This window comes from Salvelinus sp. IW2-2015, unplaced genomic scaffold (assembly GCF_002910315.2).
Source record: "Salvelinus sp. IW2-2015 unplaced genomic scaffold, ASM291031v2 Un_scaffold3256, whole genome shotgun sequence".
In the NCBI taxonomy this organism is placed as follows: Eukaryota; Metazoa; Chordata; class Actinopteri; order Salmoniformes; family Salmonidae; genus Salvelinus; species Salvelinus sp. IW2-2015.
Genome location: NW_019944543.1, coordinates 81,270 through 95,408, shown reverse-complemented (window position 1 = coordinate 95,408; position 14,139 = coordinate 81,270). Strand labels below are relative to the sequence as shown.

At 42.3% G+C, this 14,139-nt stretch overlaps 1 protein-coding gene across 1 annotated transcript in view; it reads left to right on the top strand.

Annotated features, from left to right (window-relative positions):
* The window catches only part of proser1 (proline and serine rich 1), a 55,929-nt gene that overhangs the window by 22,741 nt on the left and 19,049 nt on the right, over positions 1-14,139 (top strand). The window contains 7 exon segments of the mRNA XM_070440971.1: positions 864-932; positions 9,879-9,973; positions 11,609-11,667; positions 11,670-11,701; positions 12,426-12,435; positions 13,114-13,152; positions 13,155-13,213. Coding sequence (XP_070297072.1) covers positions 864-932; positions 9,879-9,973; positions 11,609-11,667; positions 11,670-11,701; positions 12,426-12,435; positions 13,114-13,152; positions 13,155-13,213 — 363 coding nt within the window.

The window sequence follows — 14,139 nt, the reverse complement described above, 5'->3', positions numbered from 1 at the left end:
CAGTCTAGTAACTAACAAAATTGAAAAATCAACTCTGAATACTTTCCGTCATCTAGTTACACAGTAATACCACACACTTATCAATTTTTCCTCACCACATTTAAAGCTTTAAACTTATCTGACTCTCCCAGAAAACTCAGCTCATACCTCAGAGAAAGGAAGTAGCATGCTCTGTTACCTTTCATTCATCAACCTTACGGACCGGCTTCATCTCAACCTTATCTTACCCTTCATCAACCTTATCTTGACGGCTGTCATCATAACCTCTCTTGTGACCGCTGTCATTCATCACCTTATCTGTGACGCTTGTCATTCATGAAACCTTCTCGTGACTGGCTGTCATTCATTAACCTTCTCTGTGACCGGCTGTCCTTCATCACTCTTCTCTGACTGGCTGTCATTCATTAACCTTCTCCTGTGACTGGCTGTCATTCATCAACCTTATCTGTGCTCTGCATTCATTAACCTTCTCTGTGACCGGCTGTCATTCATTAACCTTCTCTGGACCGGCGTCCTTCATCACTCTTCTCTGTGACTGGCTTTCATTCATTAACCTTCTCTGTGACTGGCTGTCATCATTAACCTTCTCTGTGACCGGCTGTCATTCATCAACACTTATCTGTGACGGCTGTCATTCCATAACCTCTCTGTGACGGCTGTCATTCATCAACCTTATCTGTGACTGGCCTTCATCAGAACCTTCTCTGCTACCGCCATCATAACCTCTCTGACCGTGCGTCCAAGGTTGATGAATGACAGCCGGTCACAGATAAGGTTGATGAATGACAGCCGGTCACAGATAAGGTTGATGAATGACAGCCGGTCACAGAGACATGCTAACCCCCTCTCCTTTCTCCCTGCAGGTAATGGACATGCTGAAGTACTTCTCCTGGGCAGAGCCTCAGATCAAAGCTGTTAAAGCTCTTCAACATGTGAGTGACAACAACTCTCATAAAGTTGTGTGTATTACTGTGTAAACAGTAGATAGACGGAAAGTATTCAGACCCCTTGACTTTTTCCAAATTTTGTTACGTTACAGACGTATTCTAAAATGGATTAAATATTTAAAAAAATCCTCATCAATCAACACACAATACCCCATAATGAGAAAGCGAAAACAGGTTTTTATAAATTTTTTGCAAGAAAGCAGCTATGAGGTTGAAGAAATGTCCGTAGAATTCCGAGACAGGATTGTGTCCGAGCACCGATCTGGGGAAGAGTATCAAAACATTTCTGCAGCATTGAAGGTCCCCAAGAACACGTTGGCCTCCATCTTTCTTAAATGGAAGAAGTTTGGAACCACCAAGACTTCCTAGAGCTGGCCAAACTGAGCAACATCTCTGGAGAGACCTGAAAATAGCTCCCCATCCAACCTGACAAGAGCTTGAGAGGATCTGCAAAGAAGAATGGGAGAAACTCCCAAAATACAGATGTGCCAAGCTTGTAGCATCATACCCAAGAAGACTTGAGGCTGTAATCACTGCCTAAGGTGCTTCAACAAAGTACTGAGTAAAGGGTCTGAATACTTATGTAAATGTGAATTTTCCGTTTTTTAATTCTTTATAAAAAATAAATATATACATTTGCAAAAATGTCTAAAAACCTGTTTTTGCTTTGTCATTATGGGGTATTGTGTGTAGATTGATGAGGGGTGGGGAAACGATTTACTCCATTTTAGAATAAGGCTGTAATGTAACAAAATGTGAAGAATGTCAAGGGGTCTGAATACTTTCCGAACACACTGAACAAAAATATACAATTAAATGGTACAATGTTTCAAGTTGGTTGCAGACTGTCCATGTGTAGCCAATGTGATTTATAGGATATTTATTTTTATCAGGATATTTTCTACCTGCAGGCTGCAATGTTTATATTTGTTGGCTTCATGCCGGCTATTTTTACATAGTTGACAATGGAACTTTTCTTTTTAGGTTTGTATCATTTGCATTTAGATTTGGATAGAATTTTGATTAACCACATGACAATGATATTGAGACACGAAGACATTTATTAGAAATGAAATGAAACTGTTTCTCACGAAAATGTGCCTGAATGAAACCATTACTAACATGCAGATCGATAGAAATGGTAAGATAAATTGGCATTCTGCGAAAGCCGTCAGGAGCTGGAGGAGAATAGTTGGCGCCCTCTGGAGGTATTTGTCTTATCTCATCAAATCGTAAGCTTAAAGCATCAGACGAGCTCAATGCTTATAGTTGATTTTATTAAACACATAGGGTGTGTCTATAAATGGAGAAATACACGTTTTAAAATGTTCACCAATCGATTAGTCGAAAGAACAATCGATTTTCTGTAGACCAAGATAATTTTTAGTTGGGGAAAGCCCGAAAAAATATATTTCTTAAGAAGGTTCTTAGAAATCGATCTTCAGTCGTTGGAAATTCTGTTTAGAGTTGGGATGGGCACGGTTTTAAACCTGAACACTATGGCAGACTGTCAGTCATCCTCTAAACCTGAACACTATGGCAGACTGTCAGCAACCTGGAAAGGAGATACCTTGATATGCCCGTAGTCTGAAGGATGATGGTATGTGCTGTTAATGTTATTGCTCCTCCCCTAATTGAGACAAGCATCCCGTTCGAAAAAAATGCAGAACGATGAGAAAAGAGTATAGATGCCCTTGGTTACTTCAACCTGACTGCACTCGAGACAGACAGAAACTCCTGTGGCGACTGCAATAGCATCGAAAGCCCCCGCGATAATGTCAACTGTTCGGGAAGTCATGGAAGCAAATACTCGCAGTCAGTCAGGAAAAGCAAAGGCAGCTTTTCAAGCAAGTAAATGTGCATCCTGAGTGCTCTAAACCATCACAAAAAGTTGGAGAATACTGTATAAGGTCATGGAGAACAAGAGCACCTCCTCCCACGTGCCCACTGCATGAGTAGGTAACAACGGTACACCAGCCGATAAATTACTGATGAAGTCGAAGACTTAACAACAAGGCATTCTAACAAGTGGCTGGCCATGCATCTCCTCCTGGGGATCAAACTCTGGCGCAACAGACGCACGCGCAGCCAGTCGCTGGCTGACTCGCCAAGCTCTCCCAGCTTGCTTTCTCTTTACCCAAATCCAGATAGAGATGTTCTGAAGGAGAGCTGGAGAAACTGACCATATAAAGCAGTGGGCTGCAACTGGACCCCCTATTTCTGAAACTGCGCGCACGCCATGTGTCCGCACCCATCGCTATAAGCCCTGTTTCAACCTCGACTCTACTATCAATTCTGAGAAGTCACCAAGGATTGGAAGACTGCGCGCGGGTCATTCGCCTCTTCAAAGGGGGAGAAAGAGCCTCTGGGAACAAACGTTACAACCTAGTATCCATCCTGTCCTGCCTATCTAAGCCGCGTGCTGTCAAAGCCAAGTCAACCAACAGGATCAATGACCAGTTCTCGAATCCAGCCGTAGTCCACGCTGGATATCGGTGCCGCGGTCAATAACGGTGCAAGCGGCCAGGTCATGGGTCCAGCACGCTCGAAAGGACGAAAACGAATGCATAACCGCCATCGGAATAAAGAAACATTTGTGCAGGACCGCTTTCATCGCTGGCCAAGTGTTTCGAGGTTCCTGCGATGTCAAGTCACCATATATTCTACGGCAGACTCAGTACCCTCGGTGTGGTTCTAAGACGCCTTGCTGGTTCCAACTACTTTGCAGACAGAAGTGTGCGTCAAACGGAGGGATGTTGTCCGGTCGCTGGCAGTGCTCTATGGTGGTACCTGAAGGGTTCGAGTTCTGACGGCCGACTCTTTTCTTGTATACATCAATGATGTTGCTTCTTGCTGCGGCCGAATCCTGATCCACTCTAGCAGAACGACACCTATTGCTATATAACTCCGGCCCTTCCTTGGACACGTGGTGCTACTCTAACTCCAAACGACTTAAATGAGCCATACGAAGCAACATTCGCGGGCACTCCAATGGCTTAAACGTCAGTAAAGTACCAATCGATGCATTTTCAACGGTTCGCTGCAGTGCCATCGCCGCACGCCCGAAGCATCACCAACCCTGGACGTTCCGACCGTAAGAATATGTGGACATCTGATATATAGCCTAAGTGTTGCTAGGACTGCAAACTCCTCCAAGACGCATATAAACATCTCCAATCCACAAAGTCCGCAAACATCAAAAGCCAAGATTGCTTTCCTATTCGAACAAAGCTCCTTCACTCACTCGGGACCGCCGAACTATCCTGTAAAACGAACTATTCTGTACCGTATGCTCGATTCGGCCGATGTCCATCTAAAAATATTCCAATGACTCTACCAGAAACTGGATGAGTGTATAAGTGCATTCGTTTTGGTTACTAAACGCAACTTATATGCGACCAATGCGACCTGTGCCTAGTGCCGGCTGTGTCTTCCCGCTACATGTGTCTCGTGAGAGCACTGGCCAGTCATCTAAAGGCTATGCTAGGTAAAGGTGCGCTTAATCTCAGTTCACGGTCCAACTGATGGCTAGCCAGCCACGCAAGACGGCGGCTCAGAGCGGTGTAAGTCTCATCTGAGTCAGACCTAAAGCCAAAACCACTTTGGGACGCCTTTCTTCCAGGTCTCCTGACGTTGCTGACTGGAAGACGATTGCCAAAAAATGCTCTGAGTTGGATGACTGTTATCTCCTCACGACATTTTAACATAAATCTGCTAATCCGACAGCTTAACGAGTCGCTGCGAGCTGTACTAGTCAATTCTGTAATAGCTACCAGCAATTTAACCTACTCACCCTAATACTGATTTTATTTATTACTTTTTCTGCTCTTGTTGCACACAGTATCTCTGCTTGCACATGATACATCTGATGATTTTAGTAATCCAGTGTGCTACAGTCTGCTAATTTATTGATTTGATAGATTATGCGTACCTCAGCGTTTTGCACACATTGTATATAGAATATCTTTTTTTCTTTCTTTTTTATACCTGTTGTTATGACTTGTATTAATTGTTTACTCCGAGTGTACACTACTGTGTTGTCTGGTTACACTGCCTATGGACTATTAATCTTGGAGGCCAGGTCGCATGTTGCAATGAGTAAGACTGTTTCAAGCTAGCCTACTCGGTAGATAATAAAGGTAGATATTTAAAAAATAAAGTCCTCTAAACACTAAACACAATTGCAAGACTTGTATCATCATGCTAAAACCTGAACAATATGGAGACTGTCGAGTCATGCCTTAACCTGAACTATGGAGACTTTCGAGTATACCTCCAACTGCAAAACACTAGAACTGATCGTAGTCATCTCTAACCTGAACACTATGTGGAAAGGTCAGTCATCCTCTAAACGCTGACAACTATAGGCAGACTGTCAGTCATCGCTCTAAACCTGAGCACGATGAGACTGTCATGTCATCCTCTTTAAACCTGTGAGCACTCATGGCAAGACTGTACAGATACATACCTCAAATACGAACATTGATGGCAGACAGTCAGTATCTATAAACCCATGAGCAACTGATGGGCAGACTGTCAAGTCATCCTGCTAAAGCCTGAGCACTATGAGACTGTCAGGTTCAGTTGCCTCATACTGTAACATTATGGAAGACTTGTAGTCAATCCTCAACCTAACAGCTATTGGCAGAACTGTCTTCAGATATGGGCTCACAAACTGACCGCTAAATGGGAGGACTGCAGATCATTCCTCCAAACTTAGCACAGTGCGACTGCTCGTCAGTCTCATGCGTCTAGAATGACACAGGAACTCTGTCAGTCATAAAGGCCTCGATAAACTGGAGCATATGGCAGCAGCTGTCAGTCAATCTCATATGAAACCGAGACGATGCGAAGAACTGTCAGGTGCGGTCCTCTAGATGAACACTATGCGAGACTGTCAGTGCATAGCCTCTAAAGCTGAGTCATATGCAAGACGGTGTCATACCTCTTAAAAAACTGAACACTAATAGCAGGACTGTAGTCATCCTTCAAACTGAGGCACATCATGGAAACTCTGTTCAGTTCATTGCGTCTAAACATTGAACACATGTGGCAGACTGTAGTGCCATACCTAAACCTTGAAACACTAAGGCGAGCATGGTGAGGAGCATGCTCTAAACATGAGCACTTATGGAAGAGTCAGGTCATGCGCTCCAATAAGCACTTGAGGCACATTATGGAAGAACGGCAATCATCCGTAAACTGAACCGTATGGCAGACTTGTCAGTCTACATCAACTCGGACACTATATGGGCAGTACTGTGCAGATCAGTGTCCTCTATCCTGAACACTATGGAGGCACTGCATTAACATGGCGCTAAACTGAAACACTATGGCAGGACTAGGTAAGGTCGACGTGCTAAACCTGAGGCAACTAGGCAGGACTGTAAGTCATGCGCCGTCTAGAAACATGAGCACTATGGAACTGTCAGGTCATACCTAAACGTGAAACAAGGCTATTGGAGACTGTCGATCATGCTCCAACTGGAAGCCGTATGCAACTGTCAGTCATGCACCTTCCTAAACCTGAGGCCCTATGGCAACTGTAGTCTCCTCAAAGACTGAAGACTATGGCAAGACTGTCGTGCATGCCTGACAAACACTGAACACTGATAGGAGACTGTCAGTCATCCTATAGAACTGACTTGGCAAGACTGTTCAGTCATCCTCTAACCTGAGCACTATGGGCAGACTGTCAGTCATCCTTAAAACCTGAACACTATGGCAGACTCGTCAGTCATCTCAAACCTGAACACTATGGCAGACTGTCATCATCTAAACCTGAACTATGGCAACTGTCAGTACACTCAAAACTGCACTATGGAGACTTGTTCATCTCTAACCTGAGCACTATGCAGACTGTCAGTCATCTCTAAACTGAGCACTATGGCAGACTGTCAGTCATCTCTAAACCTGAGCACTATGGCAGACTGTCAGTCATCCTCTAAATGAACACTATGGCAGACTGTCAGTCATCCTCTAAACCGAGACACTATGGCAGACTTGTCAGTCATCTCTAAACCTGAACTATGGAGAAGAGTCAGTCATCCTCTAAACCTGAGACTATGGCAGACTGTCAGTCATCCTCCTAAACCTGAGCACAATGGCAGCTGTCAGTCAACGCATGGTTAAACCTGAAAACATATGGCAGACATCAGTCTCTGGCTCAGTCTGCCTCTAACCTAGCCTATGGCACTGTCGTCATCTCTAAACTGAGATATGGCAGACTGAGTCATGCTTAAACCTGAGCATAGCAGACTTGGCAGTCATCCTCCAAACCTGAGCACTATGGAGACTGGTCAGTCCATCTCTAAACTGAGCACTATGGCAGACTGTCAGTCATCCTCTAAACGAACACTATGGCAGACTGCTGAGTCATCTCTCAACTTGACTATGCAGACTGTCATCATCTTAACCTGAGAAGATATGGCAATACTCTGTAGTCATCCTCTAGAACTGAAACACTATGGCAGACTGTAGCATCCCTAAACTGAAAATGGCAGACTGTCAGTCATCCTCTAAACCTGAGCACTATGGAGACTGTCATCATCTCCAAACTGACATATGGAGACTGTCATCATCTCTACAACTGAGCACTATGGCAGACTCAGTGATGTCTCTCTAAACCTGAAATATGGCAGACTGTCTCATCCTCTAACCTGAGCCTATGGCGAGCTGTCAGTCATTCTAAACTGAGCACTATGGCAGACTGTACAGTCATACTCTAACTGAACACTATGGCAGACTGTCAGTCATTCTAACAACTGAGCACTATGGCAGACTGTCAGTCATCCTCTAAATTGACAATATGGAGAACTGTAAAGTCATGTCCTCTAAAACCGAACACTATATGCAGACTGTCAGTCATCTCTAAACTGAACACTATGGCAGATTGTCAGTCATCCTCTACCTGAGCATATGGAGACTGTCAGTCATACTCTATAACTCTGAACAACAATGGAAGCTTCAGTCATCCTCTAAACTGACACTATGCAGAGTGTGTCGTCATCTCTAAACTGAGCCTAGCAGACTGTCAGTATCCTTAAAGCTGAACATATGGCGAACGTCAGTCTCCTAAACCTGAAGCACATATGGAGACTGTCAGTCATCCTCTAAACCTGAGCACTATGAGGACTGTCATGCATATGCACTCTAAACTGAGCAGCTATGGCAGACTGTCAGTATCCTCAAACCTGAGTAATGGCAGACTGTCAGTCATCTCTAAACTGACAGCTATATGGCAGACTGTCAGTCATCCTCAAACCTGACACTATGGAGACTGTCAGTTCATAGGACCTGTAGTATAGCCTGATGCCGACTATGGAGTGACTATGTCAATCATCCTCTAAACCTGAGCACTATGCAGACTCTGAGTATCACTCTAAACCTGAGCACTATGGCAGACTCTGTCAGTCATCCTCTAAACCTGAGACAGACTCCTCTCCTCTGGCACTAGGCAGACTGTCAAGTCATCCTCAAACTGAGCACATGGTGCAGATGACTGTCAGTCATCTCTAAACTGAACATATGGGCAGACTGTCAGTCATCCTAAACCTGACCACTATGGCAGACTGTCCTCTTTCCTAAACCTGAGCCTATGGGAGACGTCAGTCATCCTCTAAACTGAGCACTATGGCAGACTGTCAGTCCATCTCTAAACCTGAACATAGGCCAAGACTGTCAGTCTATCTCTAACTGAGCACTATGGCAGAGCTGTTCAATCAATCTCTAGTAACTTGGAACCTATGGCAGACTGTCAGTCATCCTCTAAACCGTGAGACACTCTAGAGACTGCAGCATGCTATAAACCTGAACTATGGCAGGACTGTCAGTACCTCTACTGAGCTATATGCAGACTGTCAGTCATCCTGCTAACTGAAAAATATGGCAGACCTGTCAGTATCTCTAAATTTGAACAACTATGGCAGAGCTGTTGCAGTCATCCTCTAAAACCTGAACCACTAGGCAGACTGTAGTACAGTCCTCATAAAACGCTAGAGACCTATGGAGATTGCAGTGCATGGCACTCCTAAAGACGTGGAGCCTATGGAGAGCTGTCAGTCGATCCTTAAACCTGGTGAATCCCTATGAGACTGTCGTGCATAAGCTCTAATGCTTTGAAAACCGTTAATTCACGGAAGCTTGGCAATTCCTCTACCTCCCGGCCTAAGCAAGTTGTTTTAGACTTCTGCATCTTACCTGGAAAAGTTAACATTTGTGATGCTTTTAATCACCATTTTATCTCCGCTGGTTTCTTATTGGAGAGAAATATTGGTCCTGCTGGTCTTGGACAGTGAGTTGACTGTTCTTCCCACYTACAGTCCCCAGTTGCTTCAATGGATGATCAGATAATCTTACGTGATTTGGGAAATGGTTGTTCAAGGTTTTTCTTTTTTGACAACTCACAGAAACAGAAGTTCTTTCTGCCTTTTTATTAGCTATTGGCACCAAGAAGTCGATAAGGGGCTGATTTAATTTGGACCCGTCTTTGCTTAATGCGGCGCCCCTCATTGTGGCCTCAGTAACACTTATTTTTTAGGTATTTTTTTTCACTTTTTAGTATCAGGAAATATTCCAGGTTTTGTGGTACCACTCCATAAGGGTGGGGATAGTAGTGATCTCAGTAATTATCTACCCATTTTCAGACCGCCTTGTCTTACACTGTTGCTTTCATGCCCAAAATTACATTTAAAAAAGCAGCAAACTGTTTACATCTGCCATGTGCTTTTGCATCATTCTGATTGGTCAAGCATTTTATTATTCTTTTTTTTATTTTTTTTCGACTATGTGGATATCCCCCCCCCAAAAAAAATTCAGGATGTGAAATGTCCATCTCTAGGTTAGAGATGTTTGTTGCGTGTGTGTGCATTATTTAGCTAAACACTGGCCTGCATGAATTGATCAAACTTTGACTCTGTGTGTTTCCTCCAGAAAATGGTTGCCATCCCCACTACCAAAGTGGCCAACATCCTCAACTGTTTCACCTTCTCTAAGGACCGACTGGTGGTTCTGGAGCTCATAGCTCTGTGAGTAACTCTACTTTCTTCTCTAAGGACCGACTGGTGGTTCTGGAGCTCATAGCTCTGTGAGTAACTCTACTTTACTTTATATGGGTTGTTAATGTGGGTTGTTAATATGGGTTGTAATGTGGGTTGTTAATGTGGGTTATTCATGATTGGTTAATATGAGTTGTTAATATGGGTTGTTGAATATGAGTTGTTAATGTGGGTTGGTAATATGAGTTGTTAATATGGGTTGTTAATATGGGTTGTTAATATGGGTTGTTAATATGGGTTGTTAATATGGGTTGTTAATATGGGTTGTTAATATGGGTTGTTAATGTGGGTTTAATGATTTATTAATATGTGTAATATGGGTTGGTAATATGGGTTGTTAATATGACTTGTATTTAAATAATATGCTATGTTAAATAATATGCTACTGGTTTCAATGTACAGTTGAAGTCGGAAGATTAAATACACCTTAGCCTAATACATTTAAACTCAGTTCTTCACAATCCCTGACATTTAATCCTAGTACAAATGTCCTGTTTTAGGTCAGTTAGGATCACCACTTTATTTTAAGAATGTTAAATGTCAGAATAATAGTAGAGAGAATGATAAATACGATACATAACGAATATACTGTACACACGCACCAACTTAATTCCACTAAATGTAGATAATTAACCTATAGACCGATAACAGATGTATTCATGTGATAGGCTAAAAAGCTTTTTTTCGCAATGTTTATTTTTATATATATATATACTTTTTCCTGACAGTTTGCCAGCGCCAGTTTTATTTATCAACAAAAAAATTATAACATTCTGCGCAAAAAAATAAAAAAAGTTTTTACCGGCTAACGAAACCCTGACACACACACACGTTATGTTATTCTATCCTCGTGGGACCAAAAACATTTATTTCCATTCCAAAATCCTATTTTCCCTAACCTGTAACCCCTAAATATCTAACCCTAAATCTAACCCCTAACCCTAAATCTAACACCCTCTAACCCTAACCCTAAATCTAACCCTAAAAATCTAACCCTAAATCTAACCCTAAATCTAACCCTAACCCTAAAATCTAACCCTAAACCCTAACCCTAAATACTAACCCCTAAAACCCTAAATCTAACCCTAAATCTAACCCTAACGGTATGTGGGGAATTGTCCCCACGAGAGAGAATGTTATTTATTTTACTATCCTTGTGGGCTTTGAGGGGATTTAGGGCCCCACAAGGATAGAACCCCCCCCCCCCCACACACACACACACACACACACACACACACACACACACACACACAACCACACACACACACACACACACACACGTGTATGTTGTAGATCTTCACACTGTGTCTACATCTGGGCTGTATTCATTAGTGTCACACTGTAGCAAAACATTCTGCAACAGAAAAACAAAAACAAGCATTTCTTGTTGGACTAGTTCTGATTTGCTTCCATGATTTCGTTACTAATGAATAGCCTAAACCCCTACTTATAAGGAAGCTGGGACATCCTTGAATTGCTTGCCTTAAATGTGCTAATGACTTTTAAATCTAATCAGTGATGGATCATAACAGCCTTGTTAGTTAGTTAATTGATTGGCAGATTGATTGGTTAATTAACAACCCGGGGGTTGTGTTCTTCTGCCAGGAACATCTCTGATGCCCAGAACTACCGTCCCGTAGAGGACCTGTTCCGTATTCACCTGTCTGGAAGAAACGAGCCCGCAGGATCCTAGAGCAGGTAACTCACACACTGTCCTGTACTGTTCTAGCTGTGTGTAATCTGTTCTAGCTGTGTTATTTGTTAACTGTTCTAGCTGGTTGTAATCTGTTCTAGTGTGTTGTAATCTGTTCTAGCTGTGTGTAATCTGTTCTGGCGTGTTGTAATCTGTTAGCTGTGTTGTAATCTGGTCTAGCTGTGTTTGTAATCTGTTCTAGCTGTGTTGTAATCTGTTCTAGCTGTGTGTAATCTGTTCTGGCTGTGTTGTAATCGTGTTCTGGCTTGTGTTGTAAATCTGTTCTTGCGTGTTGTAATGTTCTAGCTATGTGTAATCTGTTTAGCTGTTGCTGTAACTGTTCTAGCTGTGTGTAATCTGTTCTAGCTGTGCTGTAATCTGTTCTGGCTGTGTTGTAATCTGTTCTAGCTTGTGTTGTAATCTGTTCTAGCTGTGTGTAATCTGTTCTGCTGGTGTGTAATCTTGTTCTGGCTGTTGCTTGTAATCTGTTCTAGCTGTGTTGTAATCTGTTCTAGCTGTGCTGTAATCTGTTCTGTGTGTTGTGATCTGTCTAGCTGTTGTAATTCTTCGGCTGTGTATGTCTGTTGATGTATACGTGTTATGATGATGTCTGTATGTTGTATTGTTTTCAGCTGTTTTTAATGTATTCTGCTGTGTTTGTGTAATGTATTCTAGCTGTGTGATGTTTAATGTATTCTAGCTGTGTTATGTCATGTTGAATGTTTCTAGCTGTGTTAGTGTCATGTTGTAATGTTCTAGCTGTGTTATGCATGTTTGTAAATGTATTCTAAGCTGTTTATGGTCATGTTAATCGTTAAGTGTATTCTGTGTGTTATGTCTGTTATCGTTATGTTTATTTCTAGTGTGTTAGTCATGCTATGGCGTAAGATTTTCTAGTGTGTTTATGCATGTTTCTATGTCATGTTATGGCCGTAGGATTTTCTAGTGTGTTATTCTGTATTCTATGTCTGTTGCGGTACTGTTCTAGCTGTGTAATCTGTTCTGGTGTGTTATGTCAGGTATTCGTAATGATTCTAGGTTTGTTATGTCTGTTAGCTCGTAATATATTCTTGTTTTATGTCTGTTAATCTACTGTGTCTATGTTATGTTCAGGTTTACATCGTATGATTCTAGTGTGTTATATGTACTGTATTCAGGTTGTAAGCATGTTTCATGTTGATCTAATGATATCTCAGGTGTTATGTCATGTACATCGTAATGTATTCAGGTTGTAATCTACTGTATTCTAGTGTGTAAGGTCATGTTGATCGTACTGTATTCTAGGTTGTTATGCATGTTACATCGTAATTATTCTAGTGTGTTATATCGTAATGATATTCTAGTGTGTGTCATGTTACATCGTACTGTATTCTAGGTGTGTGATGTCATGTTATCGTACTGTATTCTAGTGTGTAAGGTGGCTGCAAGGCTCCAGTAGCCATGATCTCTTCATGTGGGATATCCCAGGGAACCCTTACCCTAAAGGCAAGCCCAGCCAGACCACTGGCACCTTCCCTGTAAGTAATATAACCTGTGTGTGTGTGTGTGTGGTGTTGTGTGTGTGTGTGTGTGGTGGTGGTGTGTGGTTGTGTGTGTGTGGTGTGGTGGTGTTGGTGTGGTGTGTGTGTGTGAAACTTCTTAGAAGACACATATTTGATGAAGGAGGGAAGGAATATCCTGCTTTAGGAGAGAAGATGAGAGGAAAATATGATAGCAACATGCAAAGGTTGGTCCCATGTTTATGGGGCTGAAATAAAGATCCCAGAAATTTCTCTTAAATTTTGTGCACAAAGTATTTACGTCCCTGTTTGTGAGCGTTTCTCCCTTTGCCAAGCTGATTAAACAGCATGATCATTACACAGGTGCAACTTGTGCTGGACACACAAAAAGCCCGCTCTAAAATGTGCAGTTTGTCACACAACACAATGCCACAGATGTCTCAAGTTTTGAGGGAGCGTGCAATGCCATGCTGACTGCAGGAATGTCCACCAGAGCTGTTGCCAGAGAATTTAATGGTCAATTCTCTACCATAAGCCACTCTCGTTGTTTTAGAGAATTTGGCAGTACGTCAGCATATGTGGGAACTCCCTCAAGACTGTTGGAAAAGCATTCCTCATGAAGCTGGTTGAGAGAATGCCAAGAGTGCAAAGCTGTCATCAAGGCAAGCATTTCTTATTGGACTAGTTCTGTATTGCTTCCATGATTTCGTTACTAGTGAATAGGCCTAAACCCCTACTCTATATAGGAAGGTGGGACATCCTTGAATTGCTTGCGCTTAAATGTGCTAATGACTTTTAAATCTAATCAGTTGATGGATCATAACAGCTCTTGGTAGTTAGTTAATTGAATAATCTAAAATATATTTTGATTTGTTTAACACTTTTTGTCCTACATGATTCCGTATGTGTTGAGATTTTTTTAATTTTGATGTCTTCACTATTAT